The sequence below is a fragment of the Cyanistes caeruleus genome, chromosome 3 (genome assembly GCF_971803275.1).
Source record: "Cyanistes caeruleus chromosome 3, bCyaCae1.hap1.1, whole genome shotgun sequence".
Taxonomy (NCBI): domain Eukaryota; kingdom Metazoa; phylum Chordata; class Aves; order Passeriformes; family Paridae; genus Cyanistes; species Cyanistes caeruleus.
The window spans coordinates 85516375-85539913 of record NC_141703.1 but is presented as its reverse complement, the minus strand read 5'-3'; the positions used below and the strand labels follow the sequence as shown (position 1 = coordinate 85539913).

Here is a 23539-nt window from a genome sequence, read left to right as displayed (position 1 = left end):
ACAATGAACTGCTATGGCATTCGCTTTTGCTGTTTTAAAGCACTAGAAGAATTCTAAAGCACAAAGGCAAACCAATTCCCAGACTCTTTTGAGAATCAATGAAATTGAGGCACATGCCATTTGTGCTTTTGAAAAGTCTCCTTCCCTTGAGATTTCCATTTGATGTTTCAGCTTATACCAGTGTACCTTTACCATAGACATTTTGCAGCTGGTAAGGGCTCTGATTCACAAATAAGGGTGAATTAAGCTCTGATAAGTGGAGAAGAGCTCTCCTTCCACAATTCTCCCTGTGTCGAGTGCTTCTCCCTTGGGAATGGATGAACAGCAGGTTTATCTCTTCCCTTACCAATTTCAACGCTGAAAATTAGTGCAAAGTGACATGAATTTTACTTCATACTAGTACAATGGGTTGAAAGCTGCAGGTGCTTGCAGACACCTACGCAGGCTGTGTGCTTGCAGAGCAGTAACCACCAGGTGCAGAAAAGCTTCAGATTAATCCACTGCTACAAGAAAGCAAACATCCTCATTTTGGTAAAATAGGACCTGCTTTGGATCAGCTTTTGATTTTAAAGGGTTTGGGATACATCTTGCTAGACTTGAGCAGACAGGCTGTGCTGAAAAAGGGTGGAGAAGAGAAAATACCTCCCTAATATCTGCTTTGAGTATTGGTTGTAGGACTGAACCATCCTCTGCATGAGGGTATGTTCTGTCCCTGGCAAGTCACACCTCCTTCCCTAAATATCTGCACTCAGGAGCCCCTGTTTCCATCAATCCTTTACAACACTATTCAGGTAGTTGTATTCTTATCTGAGCCCCTCAGTGCTGAGTCCTCACAGCACCCACAGAGCTGCAATCCGTGATGCTGTCATTCACCACTGCAATCAGTTGCCAAAATGCAACAATAGCCTTGAGAATATGACTAAGAACAGCCATATCACACTGGGGAAATTATGAATATTTATATGGCTCTAGGACATGAGTTCCCTTGATGATAATTTACAAATGCCTGACTTCATTTACCTCCAGCACAGGCATTTCTGTTTTACCTAGCAACAAGCAGGCAATCAGATCTGTTAAAGTCCATTAAAGTCTCTTGGATCAGATCCTTCCTCATGTCAGGAAACAACTTCTCATTTTCACTCATTCAGGTGCCAATAATTTTCCATTATATTACTCCAGGTGTAATTACCATCATCTCGGCACCAGTGCCCATAAAGAGCCCTCAAACTTCAGGGCACATTACAAAGAGTCTGATTCAACCTCTTATAATCCTACTTTTAGCATCTTACTTATGCTATTTGCATATAAATCAATGGGATGAATTACATGTTGCACATGATTGGGCTTGCAGAATCTAGAGGTGTTGATGCCCTTTTCCTCTAACCAGTATAGACTAGGCAATTCAGAAAGCTGCCAATAATGACATTTGGAGCTGCAGTATTTAGAAACCACCCTTATCGTGTCAAGTAAGACTTTAGAGCTGAGAGTCACGACTTAGGATTCCATACCTAAGATGGTGCAAATGCTGTTCCCCAATACAAAAGGGCCTTAGAAGAGGGACAAGTTCATAAGGTGCTTAGAGGGCTGGAGAGAGTTGGGATTGTTCAGGCTGAAGAAGGCTCCAGGAAGACTATTGCTCCTTCCAGTACCTAAAGGGGCTCCAAGAGAGCCGGAGAGGGACTTTTGACAAGGGCAAGGAGTCTTAGGACAAAGCAAAATGGTTTTGAACTGGAAGAAGGCAGACTCAGATTAGATACTAGGAAGAAATTCTTTCATGTTTGGGTGGTGAGGCACTGGAGCTGATTAAACTGTGGATGTCCATTCCTGGAACTGTTCTAGACTTTGAGCAACTTGGTGAGGGTGCCGTGGTGATGGTGGGGGGTTGGAACTAGAGGATCCTTAAGATCCCTTCCTACCCAAACCATACAGGGATAGTTACCTGTAAAATTTGAACAGGCAATATGTAGGACAAAATTCAGTTTTATTTTTGTGACTGATATCCTTATTTTCACATTATGACAACCAAGCAGTGAAAACATCTTCAAGATTTTATATCAATTTTATCTTTCCCTTTGCACACATACACTGATGAGAGGGAATAAGTATAATCTTCCCCAACATAAGTCTCCATAACGAGTTCTAAACAATCTGCTTATTAGGTCTCATTTTATGCAGAAATAAAACAACCAGCAGTACAAGCCACGATAAAGTGTTTGCACAGAGCAGAGATAAAAGTGTTCCTTGGGTGTCATTCCCTGAATTTACTTGATCACAAGGAGCTGAACGCGTGCCATTTTTGAACAGCAGTCCTTTCCCATAGCCCAGCAAAATTCTGCTGGATCCATACACTAAAGTGACAGGACATATCCCTCTAGTGGTATAAACCGACATGATTCAATTACCCACTGATGAGTTAAGCCATAAGGTTTCAAGCCAACATTAAATTGTATGGAAATAGGATCCTTTGGCACAGGCAACCTGAGGCCACAGGAAACCACTCCATCAGCATGACAAGCACACTTTTAGTAATATTGAAAGTAAGTATTTCAGTAGCTCTGTTTGGTTTTTGCTGTTTCAGAAGCAAGATGCTCCCTCCATAGGTTGTACAGATCAGACAAAGAAAACCCAACACCTGGACAAAGGCAGGTTTGATCCTTTAGTCAGATAGACCACATTTAGATGCAAAGATGCAAAGAACTTCAGGCTATCACATTATATCCAGTGCAGTAATGGACAGAACTAGGCATAGCTCAAGGTTACAGAGGAAAAGTACTGATTTTAATACGCATTCTTGTAACACCTGAAGCAGTCAAAGTTGGTTTTGTGGAGTAAAATTTACCTCTACGAAACATTTTCAGGGGAAAAAAACACATTTATTATAATAGTTTGTGGCTGCCTCTTCAATACTTTCCTTTTGAGTGCAGTGACTGAAGGGTTTGTCAGAGTTCAAAAGCAGAGAACCAAGCCACAGAACAGGTTAGAAGTAAATGCATATTGTGATGGAGGATACCCCAGAAACTTAAGAAAATTAAGAAAATTAAAATTAAAGAAAATTAAGGCCTAGCCATGAACTTTTCTTGTATTTCTGCAGAAATCAGAATGGATGACAACTTACCTTATTGGTATCTACCACAAAAAACACTTTGTTACCAGTTTTAAAGCTAGTTTCATGTCTGACTTCTTTTTCTAGCTTAGTGGCAAATCTTCTCATGTCCAACATGCACATGATGAGAAAAGAAAAAAGCATCATTATTTTTAATTATTTATTTAAAGCCAACTTGCCTACATTTTTCCACATTTTTTCCAATTTTGCTCCTGGTGAGTAAATATTTATTCTTTTTAACTTTTTAACTATCAGTTAATATTTAAAATAGTTCATAGTTCTCTCCTTAGTTTCTGAACTGCAATATCAAATGTTTTAATTATTTTTCTGTCAAGAACCTCTAATCTTAAAATGGTTTATCATGAGAACAAAAATCAGAGCCCTACAAACTTCCTTATTATATAAACTAAACCTGCAAAAGTCTGAAAAGCTGAAGTGCATCAAGCAGGCCAGAATCCTCCTGATTGTTTACAGCCAGTTTTATGTATCTTTATCAGTCTGGTACTCTTCCAGACCCCAGTTCTGAAAGTCTAAATCTGTGGGAGTAATCTAGGTCTGAAAAATATAGGAAGACAGGTCTGCATATAAAAATCTACCGGGATTTTGATGATGTTTTGATAATTTAGTTGTCATTGCCATCACTAAAATAAATTTTATTTTTGTGCTTTACACCATGATAAAGAGTAGCAATATATGTTAGATACATTTCTACCTGATGCTGAACGTAATTATACACAAACTGAACTTCAGAAGGCAAGACAGTCTTCATGATAGATGTATACATTCTGAAACAGCAGTATTTACAGTAGGAAAGGTCTGTGTTTAAATTGGCATTTCTTAGCTTACAGAAGGAAAGTTGAGAAGAAGTAAGATGTGGAAAAAGAAGTCCGTGTGTTTACATGCAGGTGTAATAAATTCTGCCAGCCAGCAAGGTGTAAGCACTGTGTGCAGCCCCCAAGGTCTGCCCAAAGCTTCTCCTCAAGTCTTTGGATTGCCTTCTGAAACACAAAACACACACAGTATTATCAGGCCTTTACTGGTACACTTTATTCTTTTCCCTTGTGTCTCAAGTCTTTCCATTTTTAGATCATACTTGCCTCTGGATACCAACTCTGCTTGAGAAGCACTTTGCGTATTATGGGTGTAAGTATAGTACGCATAGTAAGCATTGAGGAAACTAAATAAGGCATCAGAGGAAAGGAAAACCCCCATTTAGCAGGCAGTGCTAAAAAAAAACCCTCCTTCCTTCTCCCAGCCCACGAGTATGAGGAACACTTGCCTCTTCATTGCCTTCAGGAAGAAATTCTTCAATGCGAAGGTGGTGAGGCACTGGCACAGGCTGCCCAGAGAAGCTGTGGATGCCCCATCCCTGGAAGTGTTCTTGGCCAGGCTGGATGGGGCTTTGAGCACCCTGGTCTAGTGGAAGGTGTCCCTGCCCAAGGGAGGGGGTTGGAACTGGATGTTCCTTCAGATCCCTTCCAACCCAAATCATTCTACGATGCTGTGAAGCTGTTTTTCAATAACATGAAGGCAGCACGCTGTCTCGCTCGCCTGACAAACCCTCCACGACGTCTCTAGGGAAAACCGGAGTGGAAAGCTGAGGGAAGGAGAAACCTCCTCACTGCCCGCAGACCGGCTTGTAAAGCGGGTGAGGAGAGCGCCGTGATGTTGCACGTCCCGCCTCACCCTCATAGGAGCACGGCGCGGGTTCCCTGATAGCCAAGCACACCCCGCGCTGGTGTTGCCTCACAGACGTTCCCCATATCCACATATTTTCACCACAAGATTTTTCACCACAAGACGTTTCGCCACCTCCGTCCGACAGGCCGCAGCCCGTCCCCATGGCGACGGCGGCTCCGCCCCGCCGGGCGGGCCCAGCGCCGGCCCCGCCCGCTCTCCCGCCGCTGCCGCTGCGCTCCGGGCCCGGCGCCCTTCTCCCTCCGCTGCCCCCGTGCCCTGGCTCCGCTCTAGCCTGGAGCGGCCGCCGCGATGGCTCCGGCCGCCGACCGGGAGGGTTACTGGGGTCCGCCGACCTCCACCCTGGAGTGGTGCGAGGAGAACTACGCTGTCTCCTACTACATCGCCGAGTTCTGTGAGTGGCCTCTCCGGCCCCGGTCCCTGCCCCGGCCCCGGGGGCCGCGTCCCACCGCCGCCTCCTTCTCCCTTTCCGCAGCCCTTCGTGCTCTCTCCCCGCGGCGGGGGAATCCCTCCTTCTCCCTGTCCCCTCTTTCCGGAGGGGGGACTGTGCCGCTGCCCCTCAGCCAACCCTGTGGGTGGAAATGGGTGTCTTCTACCTCGTTCCCCCAAAAATCCGAGTCGGGAGCACGGGGAGGTGTAGCCCCTCTCTCCCCAGCGCGTTGTTTGGGCCCCCGTCCCAAGCGTGTCCCTTCGGCCTGTGTCCATAGGGATGGCAGGGCTGGAGCGGGGGTGCCGGGGGCCTGCGGGGGTGGCTGGCACGGGGTGGCCCGTGAGGTGGCTCCTGGGGGTTATCACGGGAGCCGGGGGGGTTGTGTGGTACCACAGGCATGGGTGAAGAGAGGGGTTTTCACTGGAGTCGTGCTTGGGGCGCCACGCCGTGAAGCCGCACGGGTCTGCTGCTCCGCTCCGCTTGAGGTGGAACCATCTGCCCAGCCTGGACGGTCAAACCAAATGAAACCGATCTGGGAGAGAAAAGGTCTCTTCCTATGCAAGATACGTCTTCACCCAGGAAAGACACCTTCCCTCAGGTGGTCTTTGGTGCCTCACGATGACCGTCATCAATCAGGTGGCTCTGCTGCAGGTGGTGGGAGTTCAGCGAGGCTTGAAGAGTCGCTCTGTTGCACGTGGCTATCTTTTAGGATAGCTCAGAGCCCTGCAAGAGAGCAGAGCAGTGGTTTGACATCGAAACTCTGTTATGCAGAAACAGTCAGGATTTAACATGTTTTAGGGAAAGAAAGAAGGGGCTTCAACTACGGTGTCATTCATCAGGTGCTTGAGAAAGGAGTGTCTTGCAAGTGATAAAAGATCAAGCCCTATATGTCGCTGAGGTTTTGTTGAAAAACTAAATATTTTGTATCCTGAGCAGTGACTTTAAAGGGTGTAGTAGTTATAATTATGTGCTGCTGCCTGGCAGACGCCTTGTACTACAAAAAACTTTCACACGTATAAGGTAAGTAGCTGCCTTTGAAGTGTTAGGGCCCTGGGTGCTAAAGTGACCAGGCTCACCTACCCTGAAGTGATTGAAGTGGGCAATCTGTAGAGGCCTTTCACATAGCTGAGATACTTCAGCAGCGGTTTGGAAGAGTTTGGCATGCAGAAGACGGAGGGTTCTGGGTATCCATGCCAAGCTGCAAGTGTTTCGGGTTGCAAACACTGACATGGGTGAGGATCCAAAATGAATAATTGTGAAAGAGGCATCAGAGTGTAGGAATAGGAAGGAGAACAGGATCTGAAATGAACAATGGCAGCATAAGCAGCTTAGGAGCTCAGAGGAAAAAGGAAGTTGGTGTGTAGATTTATGGTTGAAAAGAGGCAGGTTGGCTGAAAAGGAAACAAAATTAAATACTCTTTAAGGGGACAGAGTTAGAAGTTTAAATAGAATGAGACTTTTGCAGAGTGTGTATTTTTGTGCTTTCCTTGTGAGATAATTCTCATAGGGAAGAGGAAGTTCTGTTGCTTCACTAATGTAAAAATAAATTTGACTAGCATGTAAATTTTTAAAATAATCCCTGCATTGTTGGCCTTGTTAAGTGATACTTTTTGTCTACTTTTGGATTATTCAGGAGAAGGAAGATGAGGATTAGAGTAATGGGAGGCAGAAAGGCTTGTGTTCTGAAGAAAAAGGGAGTAATTATACAAGGTCTGGTCCCCCCTTATGATTTTGGTGTTTGGGACCACGGCTTGTTGGTCTGTCAATTGCACTAAAAAAAACTGTATATAGGGGCTGTGCTGTAAGATAAAGCATTTAAGTGGTCTAAGTGTAAAATGCAAAACAGTAAGTAAGCCTGCTGTGGTGTATGGATAGCTTAACAGCAGCTAATTTCAGTCCAGGTGCCAAGATGGGTTAGATTTTCTTCAGCAGTGGTTCTGTAACAATGTTTTCAGGGTCTGAGGCAGTAAGTGTCCTGGGGATATTATTTGAAGTTTTACCTTGCAGAAGAGTGAAAAGCAGTTTCTGACTTGGTATCACTCAGGTAAAGCTGATTGTATGTAAATTTTTTTGCATTAAGTGTTTGTTATTAATAATTTATAAGAAACTTTGGAGGCCCAAAAATCGAAGAATACTGGCAGGTCAAAAGCCAGTAGGTTGTAGGCTGAGGAACCAAACAGAAAGCTGCTTGTGCAAATTTCATTTTTGTGCTGTTTAGCATTTGGTTTTAACATGCTACTTTTAGTACAAAATTGCTACATTGTGTTCTAAAAGCCCACATGCAGTTCCTTGCCATTCGCTCCTTAAAGAACTAGTGTAAATTACAACATTTTATCAATTGTACGTAGTGAGAGATGTGGAAGCGAAGTAAGATGGTGGTGTAGCTCTTCATACTTGCATTCCCTTGATGTATCCCAAACACAATGACATGTATTCAAAAGTTCACTTTTTTTATAATGAAAATATTTTTTCTTGCCTTTCTGAGTCTGCATCTAGTCAGTTTTTCTCCCCTGTGGAGGTGGATGACTAACTGCTCTACATCCGTCTGTAGAATATTAAACCAATTGAAATGGAAAACCAGTTGAAAAGAATTGTTTTGTGAGCTTAACTCTATTAAGCCTTAAAATGAGTCTTACATCCCTCACTGATCAAACCTATTGTATGGTGCAGTAATTCCTTTTTTAGGATTTCTCACTGATTGACTCCTGTGTGCTGAAGAGCAAGTAGTAGACATGTTGGGTTTTTTTTTCCTCCTTTTAAGCTAAACCTTTCCAGGTCCCGGTGCTTGAAAGCTGAATTATCCAAACTTTGTACACTTGATTGAGAAAAATAGTAAAAGATAAACCCACCATCCTCCCACATAAGCAAATAGAAAAAGGGCAAATATAAATTCTGGTTTTTAGCACTTACCATTCAAATGTTACAGCTTACTCTAATTTTAGCAGGGTTGGTGTTTTGGGCCAGTTTAGCCCACATAACATTGAGTTTTGGAGGTCTGTTTTGACATGAATGTGTATGACGGGAGCCTTACCCTTCTTGCATTTAGTCATTCCTGCAAGAAGAGTTTCTCTTTTAGAATATGATAAGTGAATATAACTAATCTTCACATATCCCCTTTGTTGAAAGCATGTAGAGTATACCAATTCAAACAGATACTTTAGATTCAAAGGAGCCCTGTGTGGTACATGAGCGCTTATCATTCAGTCAGGAAAATCTTGGGGGCGAATTTGTTGTTTTTATCAACAGAATGTTGTGTTCCAGTTTGGATCAAACTTGAGTCATGTTTCCAGTTTTGCTGCTTTGAGCTATCATTGTCCACGAGTAATACGCATCATCTACAGCATGACTGCTTTAGAGATATTATATCCTTATGCTGCCATTTACAGAAGTAGGCATCTAGAATATTGCTTCAGGCTTTTCAAGGAATTGGTGAAATTGTTTCTTTCTTGGCTTCTGGTCTTGTCTCAGCATGTTCTGATACCTTAGTATAAGAAAATATTTTTTATTATTATTAATATCATTACCAGAGTTAAATCCATTAGTTTTTGTTTTCATTAGAGATCTGGTAAGTGACTTCTTGTAACTGGGATTTCCTTATGGGACTCTTGTTTAGGTAAAAATCCCACCCATGTAATGAGAATCTGCCCATGTGTCTGGCTATTTTTGTTCCATTTCCTTAAAGCCTTCTGATTTTTGCCTCAGACAAGAGATTGAGATAAGATTATTGTTTCTTGTCTTGTTCAGTGTAAAATATCTCATTATCTCTCATCTTGGATGGTAGAGAGTGCCATCCAAGCATTCTCTACATTGTGAACTGTGACACAGAAATACTATTGTTTCTTTTTAGGCATTGCTTGAAAGGACAGCTGCCAAAGATGCACAGATCTCTATTTTCTGTGGGGATCATTACTTTAAAGCATAAAAACTTGCAAAATTTACTTAAACTTAGAATGATATCATTAATGTTGAATTTGTACTGCCACGTATGGATTGTCACTTGTTCCTCGTGGGTGTCCTGTTGCATTTTGCCTTTTTTTGCCAGAGGCTTTGGAAAGCAGCCAGAGACTGTTGGGCTAGGTACTCTCTATGTGAGAGTAAGAAAACTAAAATAAAGCCAACTGTCTGCCTCCAAGACCTCTGCAGTTCTTTCAGTGATAAAGTGGCAGATGAAGGAAACATCAAGTTTAATTGGGTGTGATCAGCCCAACTGCCTGCCTGGCTGAGATGGAGCGATTTAAAGATGACATGACACAGATGAGTTCTAAAGAGTAGCTTAACAGAAAAAAAGTCACAGACCTGTAGACTTGAAGACTGAAAGGGATTTGAGTGAGTAAATTTAATGACCACATTGGAGAAAACCACATCACAACTTTCCTCTGGAAATTTATCTGGCTTCTTGAGGGAGCTCCCTAAACTTAGGGGACACTGCAAGCAAAAAGGTAAAGAAGCATTAAACTAATTGATGGTGAGTGTAAAGTCAAGTGGAGTGTGCAGAACAGTGCTCAGCTGTGTGGTGCATTTTAGGATGAGCACTTCTAGCTTGTTTTTTGTGCTGCAGACAAAAAGAAGTTGAAAGAGGGGTTCCCTTCTCCAAAGAGTAATATAGCAGAAGCAAAATCATAAGCCAGATGGTCTGTTCTGTCATGTTTTTTTTTTATTTCTTTCTATTTGATTTTGAATGAGTGGCAAATACTGTTGCATTAATTTATTTATTTTCCTAGGCTGTAAAAGTACATTCTTGGCTTAAGCCTAAAGGTAGTCTTGTAACACTGTTTTGATGGATTTTGCATCAGAAATGATTTATATATTATTTTTAATTCTTCCTTGCTTTTTATCTTCCATTCATGATCCAACTATACCTTTTATCTCATGACAGTTCAATTTTCAGTTTCCCCACCAACCTTCATTGAAAGATGGAGTCGAAGGCTCTGGGAAAGTTGATTTCTCCAATCATCAGTTCTTATTTATCCATTATGTTATGGATATGCTTAAAACCTGGCAGATGCTGTGCTAATGGACCACATGTGTTTATCTACTGATATGTGTGTAGTTATTAAGAGACAATAAAATTCTTAAATATGGATTAACAAAACATTTGATTACTCTATAATTAGTGCTTCATATTCAGTACTTGTACAGCTGGCAGTTGGACATCTGCCACTCCAAATGAGCAGTGACATTTGTACAATTTAATTTTTCTTATGTGCAAACTGAGGCAGGCAGGTCTATGAACTGCATGATATGAATTTTATATATTTTTTTATATAATAGAATATATAGAATATATATTTGTAGCTAGAAATCAGAAGATTAATGTAAAATAAATTATTATAGAGGAACACTGCTGACTTTTAAGTTACTTCTAATGAGCTTTTAGTCAAAGATTAAAGGCTGTCATAATTGAAAGACAAAAAGTCTTCAGTCTGGGGTTTGTTGTGTTTTTTGTGTGTGTAACTGCTATTTATGTAATGCATTTTCTTTATTTGCTGGTGCCTTTCACAGATAAGTGGGAAAGATTTTTATTTTTTTTTAAAAAAAGAAGGAAGATTTAATTATCGATGCAAAGATGTTCAAAGGAAGTCTGGGAATTGTCTCCAGTCCCAACAGCTCAGCAGTGTATTGTTGTTTTATCTCACAATACGTGCGAGTGCTCACACACTAGGCTGTTTCTTTGACAACCTCAAGAGGATCATGGAAAAGTTAGTGGCTCATGAAAGGTTAATAAAATGCAAAGAGTTCTTTTAATTCAAAATGTGTATCAAAACATGACATTATAATGCTAGAAGAGAGCCCACTTGCAAGTGGTTATCAGGGCAAAGCTGATACCTTAGATTGCCTTCTAGCTGGGGGGCTCTTTGCACTTGCCTCTTTAATTACACTCATTCTTCTGTCCATTAGCAGAGAAGCTGAGCTGCTGCATGAATTAAAGGTGCTTCGTTATTCTGTCTTTGAGGAAGTACTGTGAAGAGCAAAAGAATGTGTCAGGAAGAAAGGAATTCTAGAGAAGGCTGCAATAGAAAAAAACCCAGAGCAACACCGCTTCAGTGTCAGTCATTTACCATTAATTGATCTGAATATGCCCATATAGAGAAGCTCAGGGTAGAGGCTCAGTGATTTTGCTGGCTACTGTTTAGATGTAAGGTTTCAGGTACAGACCCTTCTTTGTACTTGAAAATGCAATTATAAATTTTCAGTGTTTTTGTGCTAGTTCAAAAAAATGGAGTGTCTAACCATTATATATATTTTTTTGTTTCTAAAAATTAATTTCCTTGAAGAAATATGTTGCATGTGCACTGTGACCAGTGACTGTGAAACTGGTATTTCTAAATGATCACTGCAGTCAGCATCTCCAGGATCATTATCTCCTTTACAGTCAGGTCCATCATCCTCTGGCAGAGTACGTACTTCAGTGTGTCTGGAGTTTGGAAAGCAGAAGTTTGCTCTGACAATCTCAGTGGAGAGATTGCACCCTTTGTGCCCCTTCCTCGGCCAAACAAGATTTCTCTTTAGTTCTTTGCCTCTCCACCAACTGGTGACTCAACCTGCCCTGCACGTTGCAGCACTTTCCTGAAGGAAATTCCAAACTTTATTTCAAAATTGAGATTAGTGTCCAGCAGCATGTCTATTTCCCAGCTGTGTCCTGGGGCTTCAGTTTCTTATTTTGGTTTTGCATTGTTCCTTTGGACATGTTTTCTGAATGCAGTGTCCTTGGAGTGACCCTGAAATGGTGCGTGCAGAGTGTGTGTCTCTTAAAGGATCTCTGGCTGGTTTTGGGAACAGGGAGGTGTTTTCCCTTAGCCAAGTCCAGGTAATATTGCAATTCTCCTCTCTAATCGGAGAAACTGGAGAAGGGGACAAAAGTGTGGCCTGATTAAGCTGGGCAAGGTTCAGGATGTTAGTTTGAGGCTTGACTTTTATATTTGAGAAGGCAAGATTTAGACTTCCTCAGGCAGGAAAGGAGACAAGCAGGATTAGGAAAGACATGGCGTTAGGGGTGACCTGAATATCTATGTTTTGTATGAATTTTGTAGGTATTCCAGCTAGTAGGGTTTCAGGGTATCAACTCAATGGTCATGACATGACCCTAGAAGCTCTCGATTTATAGTGTTTTAATGAGCTCATTATTTGCAGTAAGATAATGATGCCACTACTCTAGGCTGGATTTTTAGTAATTGCTGATTCCAGTTGGATAAGGATTTGCATTTGAACAAGAACCAGCATCTGGGAAACAGATGCAATATTAGCTCAAGGAAGTACCTTAGAGCACTGGGCATTAAAATTAGTCTGGACACTTTCAATCTTCGGACAGAGATATTTCTGTATTAACCTGATAAACAAATGACATCTCTTTCTTCATTTTACCTGGTCAACACCATTTGTTTGTTCAGGCAAAGACCTGCTTCCTGACTGAAAAGCATTCTATTGTGGTCCCTTCAAATGTGTATTTTAAGCTTCATTGAGGAAACCCAGGGACAACTGAAAAATTACTTGTATGTCTTTGAGAAAGAGGGTCTGTAAATCTGGCTTGCCTTGAAGTCAAATGCGTCTTCTGCAACAGGAAGCTAAAATGACTGATGAACTGATTTTGTAGTCACAAGAGAGGAGTTTAAATTTCTTCTAGGTAAAATGAGTGTTTCTTCTACAAGTACTTATCCTTTCTTGCACAGCAAACGTTTGCATGTTTGTGTGAGTCTCATTACAGATTTGATTGTTCTTGGAGGGAGTTTGTAGTGCTGCTCTCCTGCCAGAGACTTCCAGGTCTGGTGCTGACCCCAGACTGCAGCAGCCAAGCTACTCTGGGGATTATTGCATGCAGCTGCAGCGTGTATTTCTACTGATATCCCTGCATTCCTTCCACAGGATACAGATGTTATTTATTTTTTAGATTTTAAATCTTATAGACTTAAAAAAAGCCCCCACAAATGTATAAATTCAGAGTTGCACCAGGTAATATTTTGTTCATGAATGGAAACTGATGTCTTTGTCTTTTTTTTTTTCCTTTTTTTTTTTGCCAAGTGTTTTTCACAGTTGTGAAAATGATCTGTATAAGCAGAAAGAATAAAATATACACAGTGTGCTGACCACAGTGTTTGAGTAAACTGCCTGGAAAACCAGAGAAAACTTTTTGCTTTATTTTTTTCAATTTAGTAGCAAAAATGTAGAAGAAAGGTTGGCAACACACTTCTGTTCATACCAGCTTAATGCTATCTCCATAAGCTGCCACTAGAAGCAGCAGTGTGGAAGTTCAGGGTTCTTTAGATGCAGCAGAGTAAAAACCAGAGGATCATTGATGGTTTGTGCTACTGGTGAACACTGTGTCTCTCTAAGAATCAGTTCAATTGAATTGTGTCAATGCCTTGTAAAGCAGCAGAGAAATGCACTGTGGTAGTGAAATCATACAGCAGATGTTGTTTTCATTCACTTAAACAAACTGCTATGCCTTTGTGATCTGTGATACCACAGTTGCTTTTCACTCAGAGTTTTGGTAGCTGTTAAATCTTTCAAGACCCAAGTTTTATAATCCTAAAAGGCTCCTCAGAATACATTCTTCTGCACAATGCATAACATCAGTGCAGTACTGAAATTCTGAAACTTGAGTCTATCAGAATTTCATTTTTTCATGTCCTTTTTTCCCCCCTCTATTCTGGCCTGCAGAGAAATACTGTAAAGCAATTTCCATTTCTTAAACACATTTCCTTCCAAGCTCTTCCATGCTGATTTCCACTTGACTTCTGGGGTTTTGTTTTTTTTTCTTTTCTATTATTGTCTCAAGCATTTCCTCTGAAAGATCTCCTCTGCCAGCCTTTGGGCCACCCCTTGTGTTGGGAACATGGTTAATTTGTATATGGTTTTCAACTATTTTGTGTCTTACTAAGTAAGACAGATTTCTGCCCAAATTCCTGCCACCTACCTTACGAACTATAATTGTGCAGGTACTATATTCATTTACATTTATAACAAAAGGATAGTCTTTAGAGCTTGAACCTTCAATATATTTTATATGTCTTCCTTTAGTTGGTTAGACTGTGAGATACTTTACATACTGAGTTTGATATTACTTTCTCTGTGGAAAAGCTTCATTCTCCCTCCAGATAAATAGCTTTTGCCACGGTTAATAGATGGCTGCCAGTCTTTTTCTTCTCGTTTTTCAAGCACAAACAAGAGCGTTATCTTGAAATGACAATTGGACAGTGACCAAAGAATACAATTGGAGTTATAGACTAGGAGTGACAACCTTTGAGTCTTGCATTATTGAATTAATTGGGTGCTGTTGAAAGTTCTTGCTGGAGGTTATTATATTAACTGGAAAAGGTTATGAAGACTTTGGAGAAATGAAGTACCTATGTAAAAGAGATAAAGTTAGATACTTAGGAATGAAGATGATGACTCTGGGTCATTTTTGTGATCAGTTGCTTGTCATCACATGTTTCAGGTAGTCTTAAGGTTTTTCATTTAAAACAGCCCTGGGAAAAAAAAAATATATATTTGTAGAAGGAATTTTTTATTAATACTGATGATAAGAGGGTGAATGGCACCAATCAGTATTTGAGTGTCTGCTGTGTGTCTGAATCAGGCTGTGATTACTGACCAGTTTCATTATCCTCATGTGTTCTCCTACAGTTGCCACGTAGTATTTCACCTTTAATTTCCTGCCATCCAAGTCAGGCAAAGTAGGAGAGGCTTTAGTTGTTTTGGATACCCAAGGGAAATCCAGATTGATAGTAAGAAAGGAAAGAAAGTGAGAGGATTTGGATTTTGAAGGTGGGCTACTCAAGCTAAAGCTACAAATACCCGGACATTATTCTCTGCTGCTCACCATTCAGTGAGCATGTTGAGCTCCTCCCCTAAGGCTCAGCTCTCCTGTGTCACTGGGTAGTGCCTGGTCCTACCAGGGCCTCTGGGCTGATACCCACAGCTTCCATGGGTATCAAGTTGTTTTTTTCATTATAGTGAGGACTGACAGATGCTGGGTTGGATGTACTTGGTAGCTTAAAGTTGTCAGCTGCTAAAAGCTGTGCTTTTGGATTTGGACAGACCCTTAGACTGAGAGGAGTTGGTGCAGACACTGAACAGGAAGCCAGGATGCTGACACCAGCATAGGAGAAGAATGGCTGGAAGGAGTTAAGAATATTGAAAATGAAACGGATGATCAGTGCAATATATTGGTCGCTGCTTAATTTTAGCCTGGGATGAACATTAATCTCCATGTCTGTTACTTCCTTCCAGTCCAATATCATCAACCTGCCTTAAAATAACATTCAAAATAAGTTTTATTTTGTTTTCCAGTAAAGGATATAAAAGAAGCAAATCTGCCCTTCAGCAGCAAGCTAATTGCATGTAATATTCTAACTTTACATCATCTCAGCCTAATCTCTTTAGACTTTGATTGCATTTTCCAGATGTAAGCACTTGTTTTTAGTGAGCTTTCTAGATTGGTATTTCAAATGATCTGCCTATGTCAACTGTTTTTACTTTAAATTTGCTTTCAAAATCCTTCCAGGTGTACTTCAAAGTAATTGGTGTGCTCGCTATCATCTTAGATTCATGTTTATTAGGGAAATTATGCTTTCTTTTCCATGTGGTTTCCCATACCCTAGGAAAGCAATATTAAAATATGACAGGATGGCATAGCAGCTGGCTGTAATGCAAGTTTATTCCTTGCAGTCTGGTTAATTGTGAATTTCTTGCATTGAGAATAAAATGTCCTGTAAAGAAGGTGTGCACTGTCATATTTCTCTAAATTGCTTCCTGCAGTCTCAAAAAAATGGCCACAAATAAATTCTAACATCTTTATTATTACATTTCTAAATACTGTTATTTTTCATGTAATGGTACATTTAAAATGCAAAAGCCATTTATTACTGTTCCATGATGCCCTGCACTTGTGACAGGTATTGGTGTGATAAACATACAATTACAGTAAGATAATAGGCTTCAAAAGAGACACAGTACTTGGCTTTTTAATTGAGGTGTTGTAGCGATCTTTATTCTGGCCAATCACCTCAGAATATTTTCATTGGAATTGCTTTCATAATTATCTATTAAACTTCACAGCTGGTCCTCCACGGTTTTAATCTGCCCTTTTAATGCTTTCTGGGGAAGAGCAGTTCATGCTGATCTCAGTCTTCACTCATGAAAGGTTTTGAGACAGAGCCCTCTAAAAAAAAAAAAATTAAAAAAAAAAATCAGTGTAAGTTCTGGGGCTTTAGACACTTTTTCTTCACTTGTGATAGCCTTTAAGAATTCCAGGAGGAGAAGTTCATTATGCTAAATATGAGAATTAGTAACAGAAACATTGTTTCTGGAAAAGTACCCAGCTCCTACTGTGGCTGTACTTTCTGCTTTGAAGCTTTACTTATGAGAAGTGGTGTGGTGAACTCATTAATTTTTATTGTGGAAGCTAAGGATGGTCAAGTGGCTAGAGGAGCACTTTGGTGTCCTGAATTCAGTCGTATGCAGGTTTCTTTGTGACTCAGGCAGCTTTATCCAGCCCGTCTTGCAGGGATATTGAGCCAGAAGACTGGGGTTGCTTAGATCCTGCAGTAAAGAAGACTAAACAGGTGACCAGTGTGTTTTAGATTTGAGGGGAAAGACCAAAAAATTCTTTGGCCCCTCAATAAATGTTTTAAATTTAAATTTGCACTATAAGCATAAATATAAGTATTTCTGGGATTGCAAGGGTACTGTCAAGGGTATTTGTTTCTTATGAAGGAACAAGTGGAGCTTTAATTTGTATAATTAGTTAAGTATTAGCTTTCTCTCATTTCTCTCATTTATTTTTAGTATAATTTACATAAGAAGCAAGATCAGTGTTAGTATAGTATTCTGTTAGGTTGTAGTTTTTGAAATGCCTTCACTATACAGTAGCAAAGCAGTTTGTGGAGATGGGGGTAAGGAAAAGGATAGCTTAATTGTGACCTAGGGCAATTCAGAAGCAGTTTATAATAAGGGCTTTTGTAGGACGTGCATACCAAAGAGGCTTGTGCATAAGAAAATACACCCACACTTTACAGGTTTGAACTGAGCTTACTTGTGTGTGTTTTGTTAGTCAGCAGCATCGAGAGCTTTCTCTTCTAAATAGCTTTTGATTGTTTTGAAGAACACTAGTGTAACATTAAATAGTGTAATCAGACTGAAACCATCTAAAAGTATTAGCTGGACTAGTATGATGAATGCCAAGGGAAGGAATTCTGCAGCTGGAATATAAAGTGTAAAACCATAAATCAGAATGTATCACTTTACACAGCATGTTGGAACCACTTATAACTGTGCACTGGAATAAAAATCAAATTGTGTTGTTAATAATTAATTATTTTTTTTCTAAAATTGCCTCTTTAACCCTCCTCAATCCAATATATCACTGAAATGGTTTTATTTCTTCAGAAGGATATCCTGGAGAAATGGAGGCCCGACAAGGGAGAAGCAGCCTAGAAGGTCTAGAAGCCCTGTCCTGCATGCTGACTTTAAACACTTAAAAATTCCAGCTGGCCAGCTCTGCAGCAGCAATGTTGCCTTCAGTTTTTTTGGCCTTGTCCCAGCACTTGGACTTACTGGAAGCAGCTCTGCTGCCGCTGGGTCTGAGACATGTGCGACTGGAACGCGGTGTGCTCACACCAGTGGTATGCATCTGAGTTGGTGCTGGCCTTGGGAAGGAGCCTGTGTTCCCACCTCATTTGCCACCTTTCTTCACCCTCAGTGCATTGCTTTCTTTATGTATCTTGCAGTGTGTTTTCCATTCTGTTTGAAACTCTTCCACGACTCATGTTTCTTTTGGGAGATGTTGCTTCTGCCAAATCCTAGATTTCTAGGTATTTTACTGAAACTTCCCTTTTCCTTGGTTCAGCCTTATTGCTCATCCGAATGCTTTTCTTTAGTAATGCAAATAATATTTCTTTTCAATCCTTCCCCAATGTAAATCCTTTGGATTCCACATTACTTTCAGGCTTCTGCCTGGCTGAGATTTAGGTAGCTGTTCTTTTCCTTTGTAGGTCTTCCTTTTCCTTTGTAGCATGTAGTATGCTTAGTTGTGTCTATTTCCTCCCTCTCATTTGTGCCTTACAATATTTCTCATAATAGTATGAAAACTTCTATACAAAGCTAGATTAATGCAGCATTCCTTTGTAATGTACTTCATTATATTTTTCTGTGCTGTTTTATCTGTCATAATTTTATAATTCCTATGATCTATGCGAACTTTACAGATTTCTGATATTATTTTAAATACCTAGGAAGATCTAGAAGTCTCAGTAAAGATCTATTGATTTGAGTTGTTATTTATGTGTACTCATTTTTATAGTTCCTCAGGAAGCTTTTATACACAGCTTTTACAGTTCAGTAATTCCTTTGGTATTTGTGTCCTTCAGTATTTTTCCTATTTTGTTATTAGAAGTGTGGTGGCCACTACAAGTTGCAGCTGAATTGCAGAAGTTATAACTTCAATTAATGTCCCAGTAAACAAAACCAAGATTAGCTTAGTATTTGGAAAGAAGAATTACACAACGTAAGACATGGATCTTTTAACTTAAAAATAAACACCCCATACTCACATTTTTTTATTTTTCTTTTATAATTTTATTTTTTAAGTCAGCATTGGTCCTGTGTTCCAGCCTGCAGTAACACTGTGTTGTATTTCACTGAGTGACAGGAAGTTTTTATTGATCCTTCATGCACATTAGCAAGTAGGGATTCCAGTAATTACATACTGGCAAAATTCCTTTTGGGATGACTTGGTTTTCTCCCCTTGAGGTCCTTTTGAAATATCAAATGGAAACAGGAGTTTTCATTTCCTAACACTCTGAAGTGCAGTTATTGTAGACTTTGAAGTGGAATATATGAAAACTGGCTGGTGGAAGTGAAAATCTAATTGCTGCTCTGCCCTCCTGGTGATAAGCCATAAGCAAAAAAAGCGCGAGGTTGAAGGTAGTGGCCAAACCAGATGATTCTGTGTAGCTGGCTGTTCTCAACAACAGAGCATATGTAATGGTAGTTGGTTGTGCTCTCAAATGTGCCTGAATTGCACTGCTTTGCAATTTCTTGCAACTCAGTAAACTCTAATAATGAGCTGTAGTTTGCACCAGCACTGTATGAGATGATTCCAGAAACAAAAGCCATGAAATAGAGCTCCTTATATCTGAAAGCAGATAGAAAGATGAATCAAGTTCTACATGATGCCATCTGACAGGCTTTGTTTTTTATAAGTATTTTTAATTTCTTCCTGCAGTGATGGAAAATGAAAGCTGCATGATCCAGGAACTGACTGTGCAGAGCACCATAATATGCAGCCAATGAAATGGATGTTTTTAGCCTCAAAACTTTTTTTGTTTACTCGTGTGTTTTACTTAAAGGGATACTTTGACTCTATTACAACTTAGGAAAGTGGCTTCTATTTTCTAAAATATATATATGTTTCTCCTGTTTCACATTTGGATTCAAAAATCTTACTATAATGAAAAATCTGACAGCTGAAAAATCTCACTGTGGTGAATGTTGTGTTTGTTAGTCCTGATATTAAATGAGCTCTTTATATATAGTAAATTTTTTAAACAGCAAGTATTTTCTTCTTTCCTCTCTGAGGGTAACATTTATTTCTATTGGTTTTGGGTCTTGTAAAAGCCATAAGACAGTGAAAAGTCTTCATTTGTTTGACGGAGAAAGCAAGAACATTTTAAAATTTGGAAAGATCCTTGTGCTTGTTACATCTTGCTGTCATTCTGTGTACAAACATAGGAGAAAACCTCTCTTAACACAGGATAAATAACACTGATCACTTTGTCAGGAGCTGAGCATGATAATTTTAGCTTCTTTTTATGATAGCACTTTTCCTTCCTCACTGAAAACAATATCTTAATTCTAACTTCCAGTGTTTTTCCTTATCTTTTTGCATCCTGTTTGTTATTCCTTTGTGACCATGTTATTTTATAACTCATTTACAAGTTTACTTTTTTGTCTCTTTTGACTCTTTATCCAAATTTATTGTAACAATTTCTTTCTAGTGTGGAATATTTGGAAAAATGGAAATTTTATGGAAGGTACTTCCGATTTTTGTCCTTCCCGACTGTGTGTACAATGCCTGTGCAACAGTAAGCTGTACATTGTACCTGTGTTTGCCTGTAGAAACTGTTTCCCTTTTAAGTTATTTTTCTTCATATTTGTGATCAGCCTTTGTGTACAGGTCTTTGTGTTAATGATAGTACACATTTTTTAGGATCTGAAGATGACTGTGAATGTACGTGCATTAGAAGAACACTTGTCAGATTTTGCTGCTGTATTTGTAGAACAGGAAGCAGATGTGGTTTAACACTCATACAGTTCTTCTTCCTACAGACAGAAGCTTGTTGAAAAGATGTTTTGCATAAATTTGATTTTGGTCTGGTACCTTATGGTGTTCTCTCAATGAATAAAACATTACTTTGAAACAATGGTTTGCATTAAAACAGTCTTGAAAGACTTGTGCAGTCCGTCACATTGTCACATTGTCACAATTAGACATTAATTTATCCCTGTACCTAGTACCATGTATAATCTTTGTGGATGTGGTCTGGTTTAGCACTCCAATATGCTACTACATTGTGTAATCTGATTGTGGAGCTTCCTGAGCTCCACCCAGAAAGCAGGTTCATCGTGCTGCTCATTTCTGTTGGGAAGCAGTTGTAAATATTTCCTCTCTAATGGGAAGCTTTCCTCTTTATTCTAGCCTGCATTTATTTAGGGTTAGTTTATATCTATTTAGTCATTGTCAGTATTATCCTTCAGTTCAAACAGCTCCCTTTTGTCTTTGGCATTGACCCACAAAGTCTTTACAGAGCACAGTTTTGTTCTATCCAGCCATTGTTTTGTTCAGTGAGCTGAGCAATTTTTGTCCCTTCTGAAACTGTAGGCTCCCATTCATCACTCCTATCTGAGTGGAGCTTCTCTGCACCTGATGAGTTTTCTCTTTTGTTCTATCAATAACTAGAGAACAGTGTATTCTACTGTTGACTTGCATGAAGACATAACTATTTTCACTGTCTCTACTGGAAATAAATTTAAGCAGTTTGGTGCATTGTGATGGTTTGTGGTCAGTTACCATGCAGTCTAAATTCACTTTTCTGCCTCTTCAATTAGATGAATTCTATATATGGAATAAGGATTCATATTCTCATTGAAAGGTGTGTTTGTGGCCATCATATTTAATCCTATTCTTGTCATTTCAGTCTGAAAGTTCATTAATTTCTCCCTCAGATAATGTGGCTTGCCTTTCTGTTGATGAACATGTTGAAGATAAAATGTTGAGAAGCAGTCTTTGGACACTAAAGAAAAATTAAGTCACTCCCTGGTCCAGTATTCAAGGAATCCAGTAGTGAAATAGAAGAATGCAGTACAGAGTTAAGCCCAGGTCCATCCATGTGCATTCATCAGATTGTTGATGTACCCTATTTCTTATAGGTGTAAGCAATAATTTCTTCTTTAATTATTTTACGTATCTTCTGCCCCTTGCCTTAGTTGCAATTTCTCCATTCTCTGGTTTTCCCGTGGTGTTCTGATGCATTATGTTCCCCCAGTTTTAAAAAAAGGAAATTTAGTGAAAAAAGATGAGATTTTTTTTGTTGACAGTTTGTTTTCCCATTTTCAACTTCCATATTTATTTCTTGCAAAACTTGTTTCATATCCTTGTTTGTTAAATGACTTTAGAGTTATGAGTCTGCATTGTGCCACCTTTTTCTTCTTTCTTGATATTCTTTGTTAATCTCTGTGCATATCCAACTGCCATTTTTTGATGGAATTAGTAAAAATCCCTTTTAATGAATTTATAAGCTATTCTGTGTGAGGATAATCCTGTAAAGACTAGCTAGACTTCTATGAAATATGTATTCCTGGGTACCTTGGGTTTGCAAGAGGCCTTGGAGTTTTTGTTCTTGAAAAAAGTAATTTTGCTAGCAGCATGCCAGAGGACTTTATTGTTCCCCTGCCCCCATTTCCCCTTTTAAAAAAATGTACACAACTTTCAATAAGTATGTTTGCAGATAGGCTTGCCTAATCCATGCTGCAAATGTTCTGAAAAATACGGGCCAAAAAGTGCAGAAAAGGAGTGGCAGGAATGTACAGCTAGATTAGGTCTATGGTATTTCCTCTCTCAGCAAGATGGTCCCAGATTAAATGCTCGTAAATTTTCAATAATTTAACGTAATTATAGTTTTACAGGAAGCGTTGAAACCTTCCCTTCCCTTTCCTACAGGAGAATCTGTTTTCTGCATTCTTACAACCATCTGAAGTTTGTTATCCTACTGCAACTCTCTTCCACAGTCCTGTGCCTTCCCAATTGTGGATAAGCATCATGGTATTTCTTTTGTTTGGCAGTTTCATATTTGAATTTTTGCCAGGCTTTTGACAGTTTCATAGCTAAGTGACCTTGAACAGTGACATTTATATAATGTCTACTGACTTCTCTTGAAAATGGTTGAGCACTGCTTTAGAAAGCAGAAGTTTCGCTATCCAGACTATGTAACCTTTATTCTACTTCTCAAGGTTCAGTGACGTGTTTGCATGATTTACAGGAGGACATGGCAATGGTCAGCGTGTCACACAACAGCATTTGAGTGAATTTCTTCCAAATGTGGTCTCTGTTGAAAGGGAATCACTACCTATTGCAACACTGTAGGAATGTGGTAAAAGGATTCCATGTTAAACATGAAAAAGGCTTTTATATTTGTATAAACTTGTACATCCTTGCAGAAGGTTTTTTGTTTTCAGCTGGGCTCCTTTTACATGCAGGAACTTTAGAGCTGACTAGATGAGTGAGGTCTCTGGCACATCTGATTTGACTGTTGTTACTTGGTGAAATTCATGCTTGGGCACGATATGATGTTAAATCAGTAAGGAAGTGATTTAAAGAAGTTCTGATAAAAATCAGATGAGATTTTTAACTGGTTGAGAAGACTGTCTCAAAGTGACATTTGTATCTACTTTGTGAGAATATGAAAGAGCTACTTTGTTCAAGGGAGCTAGGTACGCTTCTGCTACATGCGTTCTGAAATAACCTTTTTCCCATTTGAGTATGAATTTTCTTTAAGACTGTGAGGTATGGATTTTTGTTTTTAGAGGTGCTGCAATGCCTTAGGGTTATATGAACATAGTTAGGTATGTTTTGCTTTTCTTTTGGATGGATCTTGGCAAGTAGGATTCCTGAAAAATGTCTGCTAGAATTAGGGGTCTGATTCAGAAAGGACCTGCTCACTCTTGTTCTTTGTTCTAGAATGTGAAATGCTTCTGGGATTTTCTGCTGAATAAAAAATGCAGAGATAGGCAGAGGGTTTGGTGTCTTCATAGCC

General features: G+C 39.6%; 1 protein-coding gene and 1 long non-coding RNA gene across 2 annotated transcripts in view; one reads left to right on the top strand and one right to left on the bottom strand.

Annotated features, from left to right (window-relative positions):
- Nucleotides 1-1964: 1964 nt before the first annotated feature.
- On the bottom strand, nt 1965-4973 carry LOC147654300 (uncharacterized). Its single transcript, XR_015284899.1, has 3 exons — nt 4790-4973; nt 4383-4677; nt 1965-4101 (listed from the first exon to the last, which is right to left on the bottom strand). It is a non-coding gene; the product is annotated as an uncharacterized LOC147654300 (long non-coding RNA).
- Nucleotides 4929-23539, top strand: part of ACER3 (alkaline ceramidase 3) — a 54259-nt gene continuing 35648 nt past the window's right edge. The window contains exon 1 of the mRNA XM_023922154.2: nt 4929-5195. Coding sequence (XP_023777922.1) covers nt 5093-5195 — 103 coding nt within the window. The 5' untranslated portion in view covers nt 4929-5092. The remainder of the gene's footprint in view (nt 5196-23539) is intronic.